General features: G+C 36.0%; 1 protein-coding gene across 2 annotated transcripts in view; it reads left to right on the forward strand.

Annotated features, from left to right (window-relative positions):
- Positions 1 to 15,599, forward strand: part of pcdh19 (protocadherin 19) — a 123,389-nt gene that overhangs the window by 58,808 nt on the left and 48,982 nt on the right. For both annotated transcript variants that reach the window (XM_039766001.1, XM_039766002.1), the window contains exon 4: positions 3,547 to 3,719. In XM_039766001.1, the coding sequence (XP_039621935.1) occupies positions 3,547 to 3,719 (173 nt within the window). The remainder of the gene's footprint in view (positions 1 to 3,546; positions 3,720 to 15,599) is intronic.

A 15,599-nucleotide genomic window follows, 5' to 3' on the forward strand; every position in this document is an offset into this window, starting at 1 on the left:
AGCTGTTGACCATTCTTTATTCCTTTATTTATCAATCCCTACCTTTCTATATAACTTAAGAAGATGATGTAGAATAAAAAACAATTACTAATGTGCAATAAAGCCTAAAATCATAAAAAAATGTTATACTGTAGAGCCGGAACTTAACCTGAGATGGTTGGCCTACTCATAGTCAGTTTAACCACATCATTTCTTGGCTTGTTTTTGCTACTTTACAGTATTTATAATGTTAAAGAGTCTCAGTTCTTAATTTTTGGGCCCAAAGAGGCAGAAATGGGGTTGAACTGTTATCCAAGATCAACTTGGAGAAAACGGTCATTCTGTGTGGGCTGTTTGTGGCCAGATGACCAGTTTTTCACCCCATTTATACTAGTTCTTTCCAATAGGCAGGGCACTTTATTAATATAAGATGGGTTTAAATCTAAGCAATCAGCTTAGACCTTAATGTATGCAGTGCATTGGAATATATTTTTTGTAATGCATGTAGTAATACAGTGCATTGCATTTGTAATTCCAACTGATGGCACATCACAAACAGTTTTAGTAATAAAAATGTATTGCATTTTTCATTTCAACAGATGGCACATCACAAACATTAGCATTGCTGTTACGAATCCCACACCAAATGTCATATAAGAGAGACACAGCATACAGATACAGAGATGCATACACAGACACTTGTCCTTTTATTAAGTTGGATTGCTTGAAAGTCACTAAAACAGTAAAACCAAGTAGAGGTATTTAATTTGCAATTTAAAGTGGTTGTGTTCCAGGTTGTTCTTAGTTCCTTCATATACACCTCACAATCTTAAACTTGCTTAATTTAACTCACAGGCATAGGCATCTGGAACCTAACAGAGTAGCACTGGATGCAAGGCAGGAGACAGCCTACAGCATGCGTGAGTGTACACTCACCCACATACCCACACCCATGTGAGGTCAATTTGGATTTTGCCAATATCTCAACCAGTATTTCAATATGGATGTGTGAGGACCACCAGAGTACCAACCTGGCAACCTGGTACTGGGATTCTAACTCACTCCCCTCAGATCCTTCTGGCCCTCAACACTAAGCATAGCACTACTATATCACCCTCTTTCTTTCTTTGTTGTTGTAATATGTTGTTAAATATAGTGAGTTTAATTCTTTCATAAATGTAAAACATGATAGAAAACATGAAAAGTTCAGATATTGGCCGAACAGCAGAAAAGAGATGCAGAGATAGTTGTACAGATTTACAGGATTTACACAAAAAATCAGTGAAATTGTCTGTAGAATGGTAAGTAAACAACAAATTCTCAGCTCAAGTTTGCATTGTGTGTGTCTCTTCCTTCCTTTTTCCCTGAACATTAACTTAATAACCTTAGCTATTAAATGTATTAAACCCTCTTCACATCCCACCTCTCTTACTCTCCGTGTCCCTTTTGCACTGGAATCTCTTTCTCATGCCAGTGAAATATCTGCTCTTAACTCATCCTTGGACTCTGCACATACTTTGACCACTGTTATGGAGCAGCCTTTAAATCCCACTTCAAAGGCAATCCCTACAACTAATCCACAAGTACTGAATACCCTCCGGAAGTCTTGAGATCTTACTCCCAGAGCTTTTATTTTAAGTAGCCTTAGGCATCTCTGAGTCTTTGAGCCCCAACTCATTTTTATGTGGCTCATCACTCATTGTGGCACCCAAGTGGCTTGTCCTCCATTATTTATATTGACCTGGGTGACTTCAGCCATTTTGTTTTTGCCTGTCCCAATTTTACATTCTTTTAGCTCAGTTCTGATGCAGCGAAAAAAGTAGTCTATGGCAGTTCAGTGCAATGTCCAACTTCCTGCGACACTGTCATATCCAATACATAGGTTTCAATACTTTTTAAGACCCTTTTGGGCCCTGTTCCCACGCTGTGACACCTTTTCCTGCTTGCTCTTTCTCTTTTCATTTCCTCACGCTCTACTGTGTGTTCATATATAGTGGAAGGGTACATAACTAGCAAGTGGTTAAAATGTACTATATACCTGTATATATTTTATATGTCCCAGATTGGCAAAAATCAGGAGAAGTCAGGAGACAAGTTTAGCTAGGTTGCCAGTTAAATGCTCGTGGCCTTGCTCTTTTTCTCCCTTTCTCTTTCCCTACACAGGGTAAATCATCTCTATATGTCACTTACTTGGTCCCCTTGTCCTCCACTGTTATTTGTCTTATGCCTATGTGACAGGTGCCCCTGCTAACTGCTCTTCCTGGGCCTTCAGCACAGACAGAGAGCATAATATTCTTGTAGTCTCTAGCATGGCTCTTTCTAAAATGTTTGATGTAACGTTTAAACGCAAATATGACCTTGTGTTGTGCTTTCACTAACAGACAACTTTCTCTGTTTAAGTACAGTACGTCTGAAAACTTTATTCTATTAAGATTTCTTGATTTGGTGGAACAACACACAATGCATTTTTTGTCATGTAAAATATTAGACTAACATTGTGCACCTGGTGTCTTGAACATGAATGGGTGCATTAAAAACAGCTAATAAACTGAAGAAGGTCTGTTCAGTAGACAATCTGCTTGATTATTGTTTATGCTGTCATATGCATGAAGTGCAGTATACTTTCCCCCATGTGAGTGCAGACACGTGTCTTCTTATGAAAGCCATTAACATGCATTCTTCAAAAGCTGCTGTACAGTTAGGTAAACATGCAGAACTTAAGTGCTGTCTCTGCCTTTGGCACAAAAGAATTCTCTGAGGCGGCCAGGCCTATACTAGAAGACAGGTGCAATTACATCAATAACATCTGAAACTAGCACTGCTATTTCTACTGCATGAGCAACCATTTACAACTTAAAAGTTGGTGCAAGAGTTCTAACTTTAGCATCTTCTTCTTGCAAGGACTCTAAAAATAGTGTCTTAATAGTAAAACTGAAGAAATAGAAACGTATTAGTAAAATGGGTTGGTTTCATAAGAAAGAGAAAAAAAGTGAATTAGTGGAGATGAATACTGGGTGACTTCTTTTCGTTTAGCTCAGTAAGCCAGGCAAAGAGATGAATGAAAGCATGTCACCCACTTGCTCCCGATAGCCCTCTGGTATTTCATTCTACTGTATATAGTTCTTGCCGTAATAATAGTCTGACAGGCAATTTTCGACCAGCAGCGCTCACCTTATATTACTTGTTAACCTGGAAATTATGCCTTTCATATGTTCATAGCACAGTGTATCCTTCTTCATTTTGGTCTTTTTGTTAGTATTTTATATGAGGCTCCAGGACCAGAGCTTAAGACTCATGAGAAAAGATGTTTGTCCTTTCAGCCTACAAATCAATTGAAATTCAGACTGGCAAAAAATCCTAGACTATATTTAGTTTGTCCAGAACAAAAGCTTGCAGTCCAGTTATTAATCTGATCTGGGCGCCTTGGCTGTACAGAAGAGCAGACTTGCTCCGGGGCCATTGACTCAAATGAGCAAAATAAAGTGAGACAGAGGGAAAGGTTATCTGATTGCCGTTAACATGACAGTAAATCTGTCCTTTTTTTTCCTCCCACCCTCCACATTCTAGCACATCAACATTCAAGGACTTAGAAGGCAACAGTCTCAAGGACAGTGGTCATGAAGAAAGTGACCAGACTGACAGTGAACATGACGTCCAGCGAGGCCTTTATGCTGACACAGCTGTCAATGACGTGCTAAATATGAGTGTGCCATCCACTGGCTCTCAGCTTCCAGAGCAAGGTAAGGTAACCTTTTTTAGTTGCATGGACCTTGGGGATGGCATTAGCTGGCTTGTTAGTTATGTACAGACTTGACCCGTATATTTAGTGGTCTCCAGTCAGACATTTGAGTTGGATTCTGATGCTGTAGTTTTTTCCAAGATGTGTCTTCAAAGTTCTCCTGTTAGGAAATCAGTTCCCAGAAGACATTCTTCAGTCATGACCTCTGTTGGCAATCAGTGGGAGTTTAGAAGTCATCATCTGCTACATGAAAGCTGTTTGCTTTTTAACGTATACAATTGCAAAGTGAGAAAATAAAATAGATGTATTTAGTGTCTTTACCCTAATAAATCTTGAATGCATAAATCTCTGGCATGGTAGTTCTGCACACTTAAGTTTTATTTCAGTTTCAGTACCCATATTTTTAAGAATAAAAAATATTTTTATTTTTGGATATTTCTTGGTGGTGTCCCTTGTAATTTCATACATAGGTTTTCAGAATCAATTTCTTTAAGAGAATTATATCTTGCATCCTGCCTTGCTTTTGCTTAGCTTCTCATAGCAGGCAAGAAACATTTTTGCTATAGGCATGTTTGTCTGTGTGCTTTCCTTTGGGTTGAGAATAATAAATACCTGTGCCCAATGACGATGCTGCCCAAAAAGGCTATTCATAACCTTTTCCAACCATTCAGTATAAAGATAATGTTGTGAAATAATGATGTAAGTTGTGTTTATAAGCAAATTTTCTACATGCCTAATGACTGCCCTTTACTTTACTCTTTTACCATTAACAGCTTAACATTTTTAATGTAAATCATAGGGCCTTGTTTCATCTGTGCTTAGGATTTAAGCCTTTTAAGATGTTGGTATGTACAGTCATCTTGCATTGCTTTAGGAACAGAGTTAGTTTAAGTTTCATGGTTTTAAATTTATCATCTACAGTTAACTAAAAATAGCCACTTTTAAGTTTTACATGGCATGTGGTTCAAGTTCCTGTACTGAGTGAGTGTAGCTGTGAAATCAGATGGGCACCACATTGTCTCATACAAGAACATGTCAAAGGAAATTGTCCACAAGTCAGTGTTTGGATACATATTGTAAGGAGAGTGCATTGTTGAACATTTGCTTGGTTATAATACTTTGTATCTTTTGTGTGTGGAAGAAGCATTTTCTTTTCCATAGTATTTATTACCTCAAAATAATAACATGTATGAGGATGGATGAACAGTTTATCCATCCATTATCCAAGATGGAATTTTTTAATTGACAAAAAGGGAGAAGAGTGCTGTCTGAATTACAGACCTGTTCTGTATGGTATAAGCAAACATTCCTGAATATTCAATGTTTATATACTCGGGTTGATGTCTTAAAAAACAGCACAAAAAAGAAACATTCATCATGTCCAGTTCACATTTTTCACTTTAAACAACACGATATAGGCACTGGCACGGCTATGCCTGCTGCCCACAACCCTCCCGCGTTGAAACTTCATCAATTCAAGTATTTCAAGGTGGGGATGGGAACCATAAAGGCTGTTGATTCATTCGGAACAACGTGGTGTTATTTTGGCAAAATAAATACATACACATTAATCTAGTTTTTATTCTGTCTTTTCTCTGCAAGCCATTATTAGAAATAATATTGAAGATAAAGGTCACCTGATGTATTGGAAAAAATATAATTCATTGTTATTCTCAAGCTGGTACAAAGAATCCAGAGCTGAGTAATGGCCTCCATGGAAAATATAAATATTTACATAGATCTGATTGTTTCCTTTCACATACAAAGAGACCCTAGAAATGTTCTCTTTTAGCCTCATCAGAGGTATTATTTTATGCCACTTTGCCATTACACTGTGTTAGCTGCCATGCAATTGCTTTCTGTCTTTTTTTACTCCATAGTCTAAAGTTGCATCTTTTAAAGTTGCATTTTTAAAATTTTTCATGGGTAAGTATATTACACATTAAAATGGGAAACTGAACAGTAAAGAGTGATTACAATGCTGGACAAATAAAGTAGATATAGAAACATATTTTCTGTTCAACCATTAGGAAACAAATGCAACGAAGGGCAAAAGATACATTCTCAAATTGTGTGGAACAAGGTGATTATGAATTTAGCAAAATTAGATGTAAACCATTTATTTGGCTGTTAGTTGATATGTCATCTACATGCCAATATTTTTGGAAATAATATTACTAGTCTGCAATGGGCTGGATCCCTGTCCAGGGTTTGTTTCCTGCCTTGCGCCCTGTTTTGCCTGGGATTGGCTCCAGCAGAACCCCATGACCCTGTAGTTAGGTCGGATAATGGATGGATTGACATTACTAGTAAAATATATGCTATATATCTTTGATGGGGGAGTTACTTAGATTAAAGAAATGTAGACAATGACAAGGCTGTTGTCTGTGGTAATGGTTCTTGACCTGTGGGTCGTGGAAGACATGAGTAAACTGAAACTAAATTCCCTTTTCCACCAAGTATGGACTTATTACACACAGATTGTCTGTCTTATATCTCCATGATAATAAATACTCTGATTGCTCTTGTGTATGTGCCTGGGGCTTGGATTATTCCTTCTTTATCGATATGGAGAACACGATGTTGAAATCCCACCTGCAACTGTGCTAAACAGGCTTTTGGGAACCTGCCGAGAGCAGCAAAGAACAACAGCATGGGTGCTCATTAGGGAATTTGCATGGTGGCATTAAGAAATGAGAGATTCAATTGAGCCACCAAATACAGATGGACACACAATCAAAAGATAAAATAGAACATGTTTATGAGTCCTCAGAATTGTGGAAATGTGCTGTGCTGGAATATAGGAAGTCATGGATCGAGGAACCGATAGAGTCAAATGAATTTCAGGGTCTTCCTTTCCTATTTTCTATATTGGATGGGTTCTTTATAGCTCAAAATCTGAAGGATGCCAAACATAAGAAAAAAATATATATTATAAAAAGCAACTTGGCCAAGACAGCAGAAGTCAAAGGTTGCTGGATTACTTATGAAAGTCTATCAAAAAGAAAAACACTTATTGGAACTGTTTTTCCAAATCACTTGAAATTGGATTTCATCTCTGTGAAAGTTTTATTAGAAGACAGTGAAATTTATGAATATCTGTGTTATTGTGATGTTCCAAACAGACAAATGAAATGATACTGAGTAAATGAGAGACAGTGGTGAGAAGTCATATTGAGGAAAATTTTCAAGAATAAGTTTTGAGGACTAAGTCAGGACACTGAAAATCTCAAATAACTGGAAGCAAGCAGATATTGTAAATTAAAAAAAAAGGTTGAAAATTAAAAATGAAATCTAATAAACAAAATAAAATTGCTTCAGTAGGTAGTCTTATTTGGTCAACAAATCGTTTCTTTGTAAAGAAAGTGCAAATGCTGAGTTAAAGGTGTCATGGTCTTTATAACTGGTTTAAATGAAACTTCACCAATCTGCTTGTGAAAAGCACCGACAATGACAGTGTCATTAGAAAAGAAATACAAAATGGTACTGGAGAGGACTTCTTTGGCAAAGCTAGAAATAATAATAATAAGAAGAAAAAAATCATTTAAACCCTGGTATTAACTAGTATTTAAGTACATTAAGAGTTAGAGATTTTGTGAAATTAATTCATTTTGTATCCTTGCCCTTCACTTAAGGCTTAGACAGCCTTTACAGATTCCCAATAAATGTATCCAGTATTGGCAAGTTGAATACAACAGCCAGAGACAGCAGAAGTCCTAAACACAGCTTGCCTGTTTTTGTGTGTTGTAACTCTAGTGTATAGATTAGATAAGTCTTGGTGAAAAGGCTTATTGCAAAACATTTGAATGCTCAACAGTACAAGAAATTGCCTATTTCAGACACATTGTTTAAAAAGCAACCAAACTATCACTTACTATATTATATGTATTTGAAACAACTCTTTCATGAACTTGTAAGAATCCCTAAATAATTGTATCACACATGACTATTTGTTTTTTCTATAATTGTACCTTTGATCCAATGTTTTAAAATAACTAAAATGAGGTGTTAACAGCACTGTCCACATACTTAATTGAGCCTTTCTTATGACAGATACATCTTGAACTTGTATATGTTTCATATTAAGTGGTGTATGATGCAAAATGAGAAAGTTACAAAAGGGCCAATTAAGGCCTTGTTATTACTGCAGTGTGCAGCACCCATGTCAATTAAGGCAGGCTAATTTGCAGGTCATTGTTCTGGAAGATTTACACTGGGCTTCCAGAAGGCCAGAAATTTGAAATTAAGTGAGTTTTCTTAATGCTTTTCTTAGAAAAATTGCCAATTCACAGGAAAACCAAGTTCAACTGAGCAGATATCAATGGTGTCTCTTTACAATATACACTTCAGTTTATATACATATTTTATTATTGACATTATTACTTGCTTTGCACAACAACCAAAGAAGGAAGAAAATACAAAACTCTGTATGGAGACAAGATAGAACATAGACTGCAATACTCAGATCTAACTTTGAACTTACATGCACTGTGTTACTGTTATAAAATTAGCTGTTCTTTTTTCTTTAGTTACTGGCCCAAAAGGAATACTTGTAACTATGATTCTGAAAATGACTTTATTGCTAACCCAAAATTATATTTTTAGAAGCATAGTACATTATAACAGCTTTTTATGGAATCTACAATATATACTATATGTATAAAATATATAGTAAACTGGAAGGATGTAGCAAAAAATGTAATGTAGACTAAAATATAGTGTAAAAAAGAGCAAAAAAAAAGTAAAGGGTATAAGCAATTGGCATTAGATGCGTCTAAATGTAAAGGTGAGGGATCGATCATTCCCCCTTAATGGATGGTTCTCAAATGAACATCAGCTTCCAGTGGCTTTGAAGGTTTTGTACCAGTGACCTGGAAGGGGTGGCGCTTCATGACAGTAGCGGAAGTTGGGTCTTTTGTTATCTGACTGGCAAATGAATAAAATGCGGGCGGAAAAGGAGATAGTATTAATGACAGTGCCCCCTCTTTGCTCAGGGTGGTGTTGTTTATCTTATTGGGTCTTTAAGATGTTCCCTAAGCGCATAAGCATGACTATATATACATATATATATACTGTATGTCTATATCTTGGTATGCACTGCTTAAAGTCAACAATACTATCTGTGAAATAGGATGTTATTCTGTTTTGCTAGGGGATATTGCAGTGTACCTGTAGCAATACAGACAGATAATGCTACTACATTCCAGAAGCATGAGATATGCAAAAATGGGTGTTGCTGCCTACAAGTCGAAGAATACACTGTTACATTGTAAATTTGTTATTTGTAATTAGGGAAAGTTCAGATTCAAATAGTAATAGAAAGTACAGCACAGTACTGGCAGTATGTCTGTTTATGTCTGCTATGTCCTGCTCTCCGACGGGATGTCTGAACTCTGTTATACACTTATGGGACCACCTACGTATATGCGGTCAGAAGCTGGCCAAGCAGATGTTATGCGATGCATACCTGTATATACTATATATACTATATATACTATATATATATATATATATATATATATATATATATATATATATATATATATATACTGTATATTTATACAGGAGTAGGATGTGAATTGGGTGGGTGGGTGCGCATGCAATGTAAATGAATTCATATTCCCTTTTCAATTTACTTTGCCTCTTCACAAATGTGATTGTTTCATTTTTGTTTGTGATATTGCTTCCTGAGAAATATGGCTGGTCTTCTGCCTCAAAGTGTTTAATGACTATTAGACATAGCATTAGTATTAACCCAGGTAGAGAAGTGTTTCGTTTTTGTCTTGAGAAATTTACATCACATAGTAACACCGCAGTTTTGCACCTAATTGTATGGGTGTTCTCCCGGCTTGAATTTCTTTCTTTTAGTTGGGTTAGTTTGCCAAAATCTTCATCCAACAATGGGAACTGCCTAAAGGCAAAATCTTTACTTTGCAGATACTGCAGCTGCATCCATTATTACGCAAAGACTGAAATAATATCCTTTCTTGGCTTTAAGTGATTTGACTAAGACTGCCAACGTAAAAAAAAATTGAAATTTATGAAATGTTGTTTCAGTAGTTCAGAAAACAAATAAATAGTTAAAAGTGAGTAAAACATTGAAGGAAGTTTGAATTTTGTTATGGTAAAAACCCACAACTCTCAAAACAAGGATCGACGTAGAGATCAGGCTGTAAAAAGTTGCCGCTTTTTTGGTATTGGGTTGTCTTTAGTGTTGAATCTCTTTTGAAATGTGCCCATTAATAACTGACATAATGAAATGAAAGTTGGAGTCAATTTAAGCAGAAAGTGACCTAAACTGCCAGGTTACTACAGAAAGACAGAAATCTTATCCACTATTTGTCCAAGCCTGTAACTATGAATAATTGGTTCATAATGACTAACAAAACTTAATTATAGTGAAAGGAGTGAACGTGCTTGTAGAGGTGCTTTGACAAGATTTGAATAAGACAAAATGTATTCCTCTTATAATAATAAAAGCACTACACAAAGCAAATTATAGCCTGAACTCCAGTCAGTCTTTTTCACAGGTCTTGTGCACCATCCCAGATTAATACCACAGAGATTTCTATTTCATTTTCTGGTCACCTTTTTTTCCCTATGAGTGAGATGCTTTCTTGGAATTACGCCTTTCTTCAAGAAATGCCTAATGGTCGCCAGTTGTCATTTTAAAGGAATGAAGCCATCAGCTCACATAGCCTCTGATGGTTTTTGTTGCTTTTACACCTTTGAGCCCTGCAATTGCAGCCAATATTTGGCTGTGTGGCAATTGGACAGTAGAACCTTATATGCCTAAGAATCCTTGCTGTCTTTCATAATGCCACAAACTGCACACCCCAAAACTGGGTATTCTTTTCCGCAAATGGTATGACACAGTATATCGATTGCTATCTTACTGCACAAGGGTGTCCCTTTTCCTGGTGATTCCCCTTCATTGACAAGTCACACAAACTTAGGGTGAACCATCTAGCAGCATTCTGCCATTCTGTTTTCCCTGGCATGATTTGTTTCTCTTTTATTGAGTAAATTTGTTAACAAGTCTTGGTTCATCACATCTTTTTCTATGGAATAACTGAAATATTCCTTACTTTACAACAAGCAGAAATACTGATTATAGTAGTTAATGCTGACATAAAGCTATGATCTTTCCCACAAGTAAATTCCTCTTTTAGATATACTCATTAGTCCGAATATAAAAATGTATTTAGTCCTAGGAAATGATTGAAACTTTTTGGAGTCTTAAATAATAGGACTGATACATATGCAGTAAAAGAAAGTATGACAATATATATCGGATAATTTGCTGTGCTGAATATGAGTATCTCAAGTGGAGCACTGAGGATCGCTGACATTTCATTGGTTCATGTAATATCTTGTCACCCACTCAATGAGCAAAGTGTCCCCCAGCCCAATTGTTATCCTTTCTTGTTTACTATAGCAAAGGTTTTCTCTGAGAGGCACAAAGAAGCTGCAACGTCAGCTGTTGAGAAAATAGCACAGAGCAAGCCCGAAATGACAATTTAAATTAATCAGATCAGACAGCATTTTGAATTACTTCTAATCTCAGTGATACAAATCAGCTCAGTCACTAGTACATAGTGGACTTTTCCTGGAGTGTTAAAGAAATAATCATCATAAATAAATTTGCTAGCCACAAACATGTAAAAAATAAATCCTGGTATATCTATCCATACATTATCCAACCCGCTGTATCCTAACTACAGGGTCATGGGGGTCTGCTGGAGCCAGTCCCAGCCAACACAGGGCGCAAGGCAGGAAACAAACCCCGGGCAGGGCGCAAGCCCACCGCAGATTCTGGTATATAACCAACTATAAAAAAGTGTCACATTTATTGTATACAGTGACCACAACTTCTCCTGAGTTGGTACAAAGGAACTGAAGTGTGTCATTTAATTATAGCTCATTGCATTGCAAAACAATAATGTCATCACTCGAGCTGATGATGCTAACGAACAGACTGGCTCTGAATGTAGATTGGCAATTCCAGGAAAACAGTTTACCTGCCTGAAGCAAGTGAAACCATAGCAATAAAGTGAATTACAGGTAAAAAAGGACCTTTTTACCTTTCAGTCCAGAGGTCAGAAGCTAAGCAGAACACCATGTATGGCTGCCTCTAGCATTTCTCTTTTAGAAGCTGTTGAATGAGACAGACATTCCGGCTCTTTTGTGATTCTCTTGCCTCAGAAAGTCCAGGGAGGGAGGCTTAAAATTCCTCTCTTTATTGTAATCATGATGCTAAGCACCTCCACTATCTCAACAGGGGATACTGTTTACCCCAAGGGGTAGGATGGGTCTTATTTCTTTTTCGGTAACGAGAATCTAATCTCATGAAATCTATGTGTTGATGTCTTTAATGGGCTTATGCCTGCAGGCAATTTGCTTTAGCAAATCCTCAATCATCCATATAAACCTGTGGACTTCGGATTCCCATTATAACTAACCAAATCATTCTAAAGACACACAAAAAAGACCATAAAGAAATGTCATGGATTACACACATCTGAAGAGAAAGTGCATTGACCTCATCACCTGTGAGCCGAGGGCAAGTACCTCAGACAAATGAAAGATGATATTCTAAAGCATCAAAGCTTTCTTTTTTTCTCATCAGTATCACTTGTCTAGTTTTTCAGGCTTCTTTTTAGGTCATAGTGATTTATTCTCTTGGTTTATTTTTTTTATAATCACTATTTAGTCACATTTATAAAATTCACATCATTGTAATTATCTTTTTAGGTAGATCTCATAAACTTGTTTTGTCTAAAAGTTAAGAAAAATGTGTACTTTATGTATTCTCTTAAAACATTTACAGACTTACACAAATGTCAACAAGCATCAGCAAGGTCAATGTGTTCCATGTAAGATTCCCTACAGAAATCAACAGCTGTGATTTAAAAAGTTTTTTTCTAAAATTCTCCTCCACAAAGCACTTCAAATGTTAAATGAGACTAATTCAAAATAATGATGTGAGCAAGGAAAAAGTGTGAGACAAAGTCAACATTGCACAGGTTAGCAAATGCAAAGTAGTAGCATTCTGAAATTATGAATCCGTCAGCACTGTATATGATTTTGGCAAAGTTGTGATATTATGAAGGATTTCCCCACATAAGTTATTATAAGTTAATTAAAATAAACAATAAAAGAACAAAAATACAAAATATTCCATGGCAGATAAAATTAATTTTGCATCACTAATAGCAAATAGTTCATTAATGATTTTTATTTTATTTTACACCTTTTATAGAAATGTGAGATTATTTCTCTTACTTATTAAGCATAAATGCATAAAAACTCATAACTGTATGTGTTGCTTACTTATCCTTTATTTGTTTATAACAGCAAGATGTACTCATATCATAAAGTGTTGTTTAATCCCATTTTTGTGCTACTGTAGAGATTTTAGCCTGCCACATGCACATTAGAAGAAGTCTTCCACCTGAAGCTAAGCATGTTTTGTCCTGGCCAATACTTAGATGGAAGATCATCTAGGAAAAGCTTGAGTTGCTGCTGGAAGAGGTGTTGATGTGGCCAGTAGGGGTCACTTACCTTGTGGTCTGAATGTCGATCTCAATCCCCCAGTGCAGTGATGGGGACACTGTAATGTACAAATGGCTGTTAAAACCGAGCTCCTGACTCTCTTTGGTCATAAAACATTACTAGGCATTCATTGTAAAGAGCGAGGTGTATCCTGATGTCCAGGCTAAATTGCCCATCACAGATCTCACTAATCATCTCCTGTCTCCAATTGGCTGTCTCTCACACTACTTTTCCACCTAACAGCTCATGTGTGGGGAATGTACTGGCGCGAAAAAAAGCTGTCATTGCATCATCCACGTGATGCTACACATTAGTGGTGGTTGAAGTGGCTCCTAACTTGCACATTGAGTTGTGAGAGAAAAGTGCTATATAAATGTAAAGAATTATTATTTTATTATTATTTATTATTATTATTATTATTATTATTATTATTATTATTATTATTATTATTATTATTATTATTATATCTGCTGATATTAACAGATCCATTTACATGACGAACGCATCTATTTTATATTGTACCAGTTCAATGTAGCTCAATCAGAAAATGGTGGTGTCACTAAACTCTTATCCATATCAAGCCAAATAATTATGGCACATTCACTGTTGCATGGGCAAGCATGCTGTAAAATAATTTGAGTACATTTTTTTAAAATTTCTTGGGTTTATTGTTAATGATTATGGTAGGGTAATTTATTTATCTTCTTTTAATGAAACATTGCTGCCTACTGAAGCACAAACACACTACTGAGAAATGAAGTTGAAGCAAAAACTTTAAGTAAAATCTGGATGAGATCTTGGGGCAGATTAGCTGTTAGCTAAACAAACTGGCTTGATGGACTCAATGGTTTCCTTTCATTTGTCAGATTTCTTATGTTCACAGTTAGTTAAAGACTTCTTTCATTTACTAATTCAGTCACTCTATGCATTTTTTTTATTTCCAAATAGATGTTTGCAGTGCGTAAGCCATTAAAGTGTTTACACTACTGGATCAAATGCAACTGCTCCTATCTCAGACAAATCTGTGCTGTCGTGCAAGAAGAAATATTTGATTTAAATCATCTGCATTTACACTATGAACCCAGAATCAGAATTTGTTGTGTAAAAGTACCTAGTTTTACTGCTGTAATTATTTATGATATTTGGCATTAAATTGCATTCAGAATGTTGGCTCTATGCAGCGTGCTAGACACTGTATAATCCTTTTTTAAAAACTTTAGCCATATCCAGTCCTTGGTAATGTTTGCTAATGCAAAGTTTGACACTGCCTGCAGTTCTGAGCAAATTGTGAAACTGAATCCAGTACTCATTAATAAATGAGGCTATTTGTGGTCATAAGAATTGTCACTCTGCATCCTGTCCTCAAAAAACACTGAAACCTCTATTTTATAAGAAATGGAGAAAATAAAGAACAGAACTTCAGCCAGTTTTTGAAGTAAGCTAATTATACTTGGGGTCCTCGGCACATAATTTTCTGGACATATTGGTTGTAGGAGACTGATACTAGATCTGGTTGTTGGTCTTGTTGAAACGGCATCCAATCTTTATCTAATCCTGATACAGACACACTTCATTTTACTTATTTTTTCTCAAATTATAGCTTCATGAACATGTATTTTAAAACCTTCAGTGTGGTTGTAATACTACTGATGGAAAAATTTAAACAGATTGTCTTCAAACTTTAATCTTAAATTGAATATTTTTTGTATTTTAAATTCTGAGAAAATAAGGCATCCATTTATTTCAGACCTGCTTGAGCTAACTTCAGAGTTGCAGGGATTTAAAGGTTGCTGAGGCAGCATTAGCATGAGAAAGGAAAGAACTGGGACCACCATAAGGCAAATTAACGCACATGCCTACATTCAGTCGTTCTGCACCAGTTTAGAGTTGCCAGTTAACCTTACATGCTCATCTTCACGTTATGAGAGGAAATCCATCCAATAACAAGATTTTTACTATTGATCAACAGATGAAAGTCATCCAAGCACACTTTAATCTACATTTAAAGCATATTAATGATCAGTATCTGTTTTGTGTCTTTTAGTATATATCAGACAGAATAAACACTCAAATATGCATGACCTGTTCATTTTGTAATATTATTTTTTTTAGGAAAATATTGCTCAAAATTGGAGGGTCAAGACAAAATCAAGATTACTCCAGTAATAAAAATTGATGTTGTTTTCAGTTTTGAAATATATGCAAGGTGCCAACCATGTAAACAGCAGGCTAGTCATTATCATCTACTCCAATTGCATCTAAATTGAGTTCTTCAGTAATACAAAGTAGTAACACTTCAGCAGCATTGAATGCCACTAATATGTTT

Source organism: Polypterus senegalus, chromosome 10 (genome assembly GCF_016835505.1).
Source record: "Polypterus senegalus isolate Bchr_013 chromosome 10, ASM1683550v1, whole genome shotgun sequence".
NCBI classification, from domain to species: domain Eukaryota; kingdom Metazoa; phylum Chordata; class Cladistia; order Polypteriformes; family Polypteridae; genus Polypterus; species Polypterus senegalus.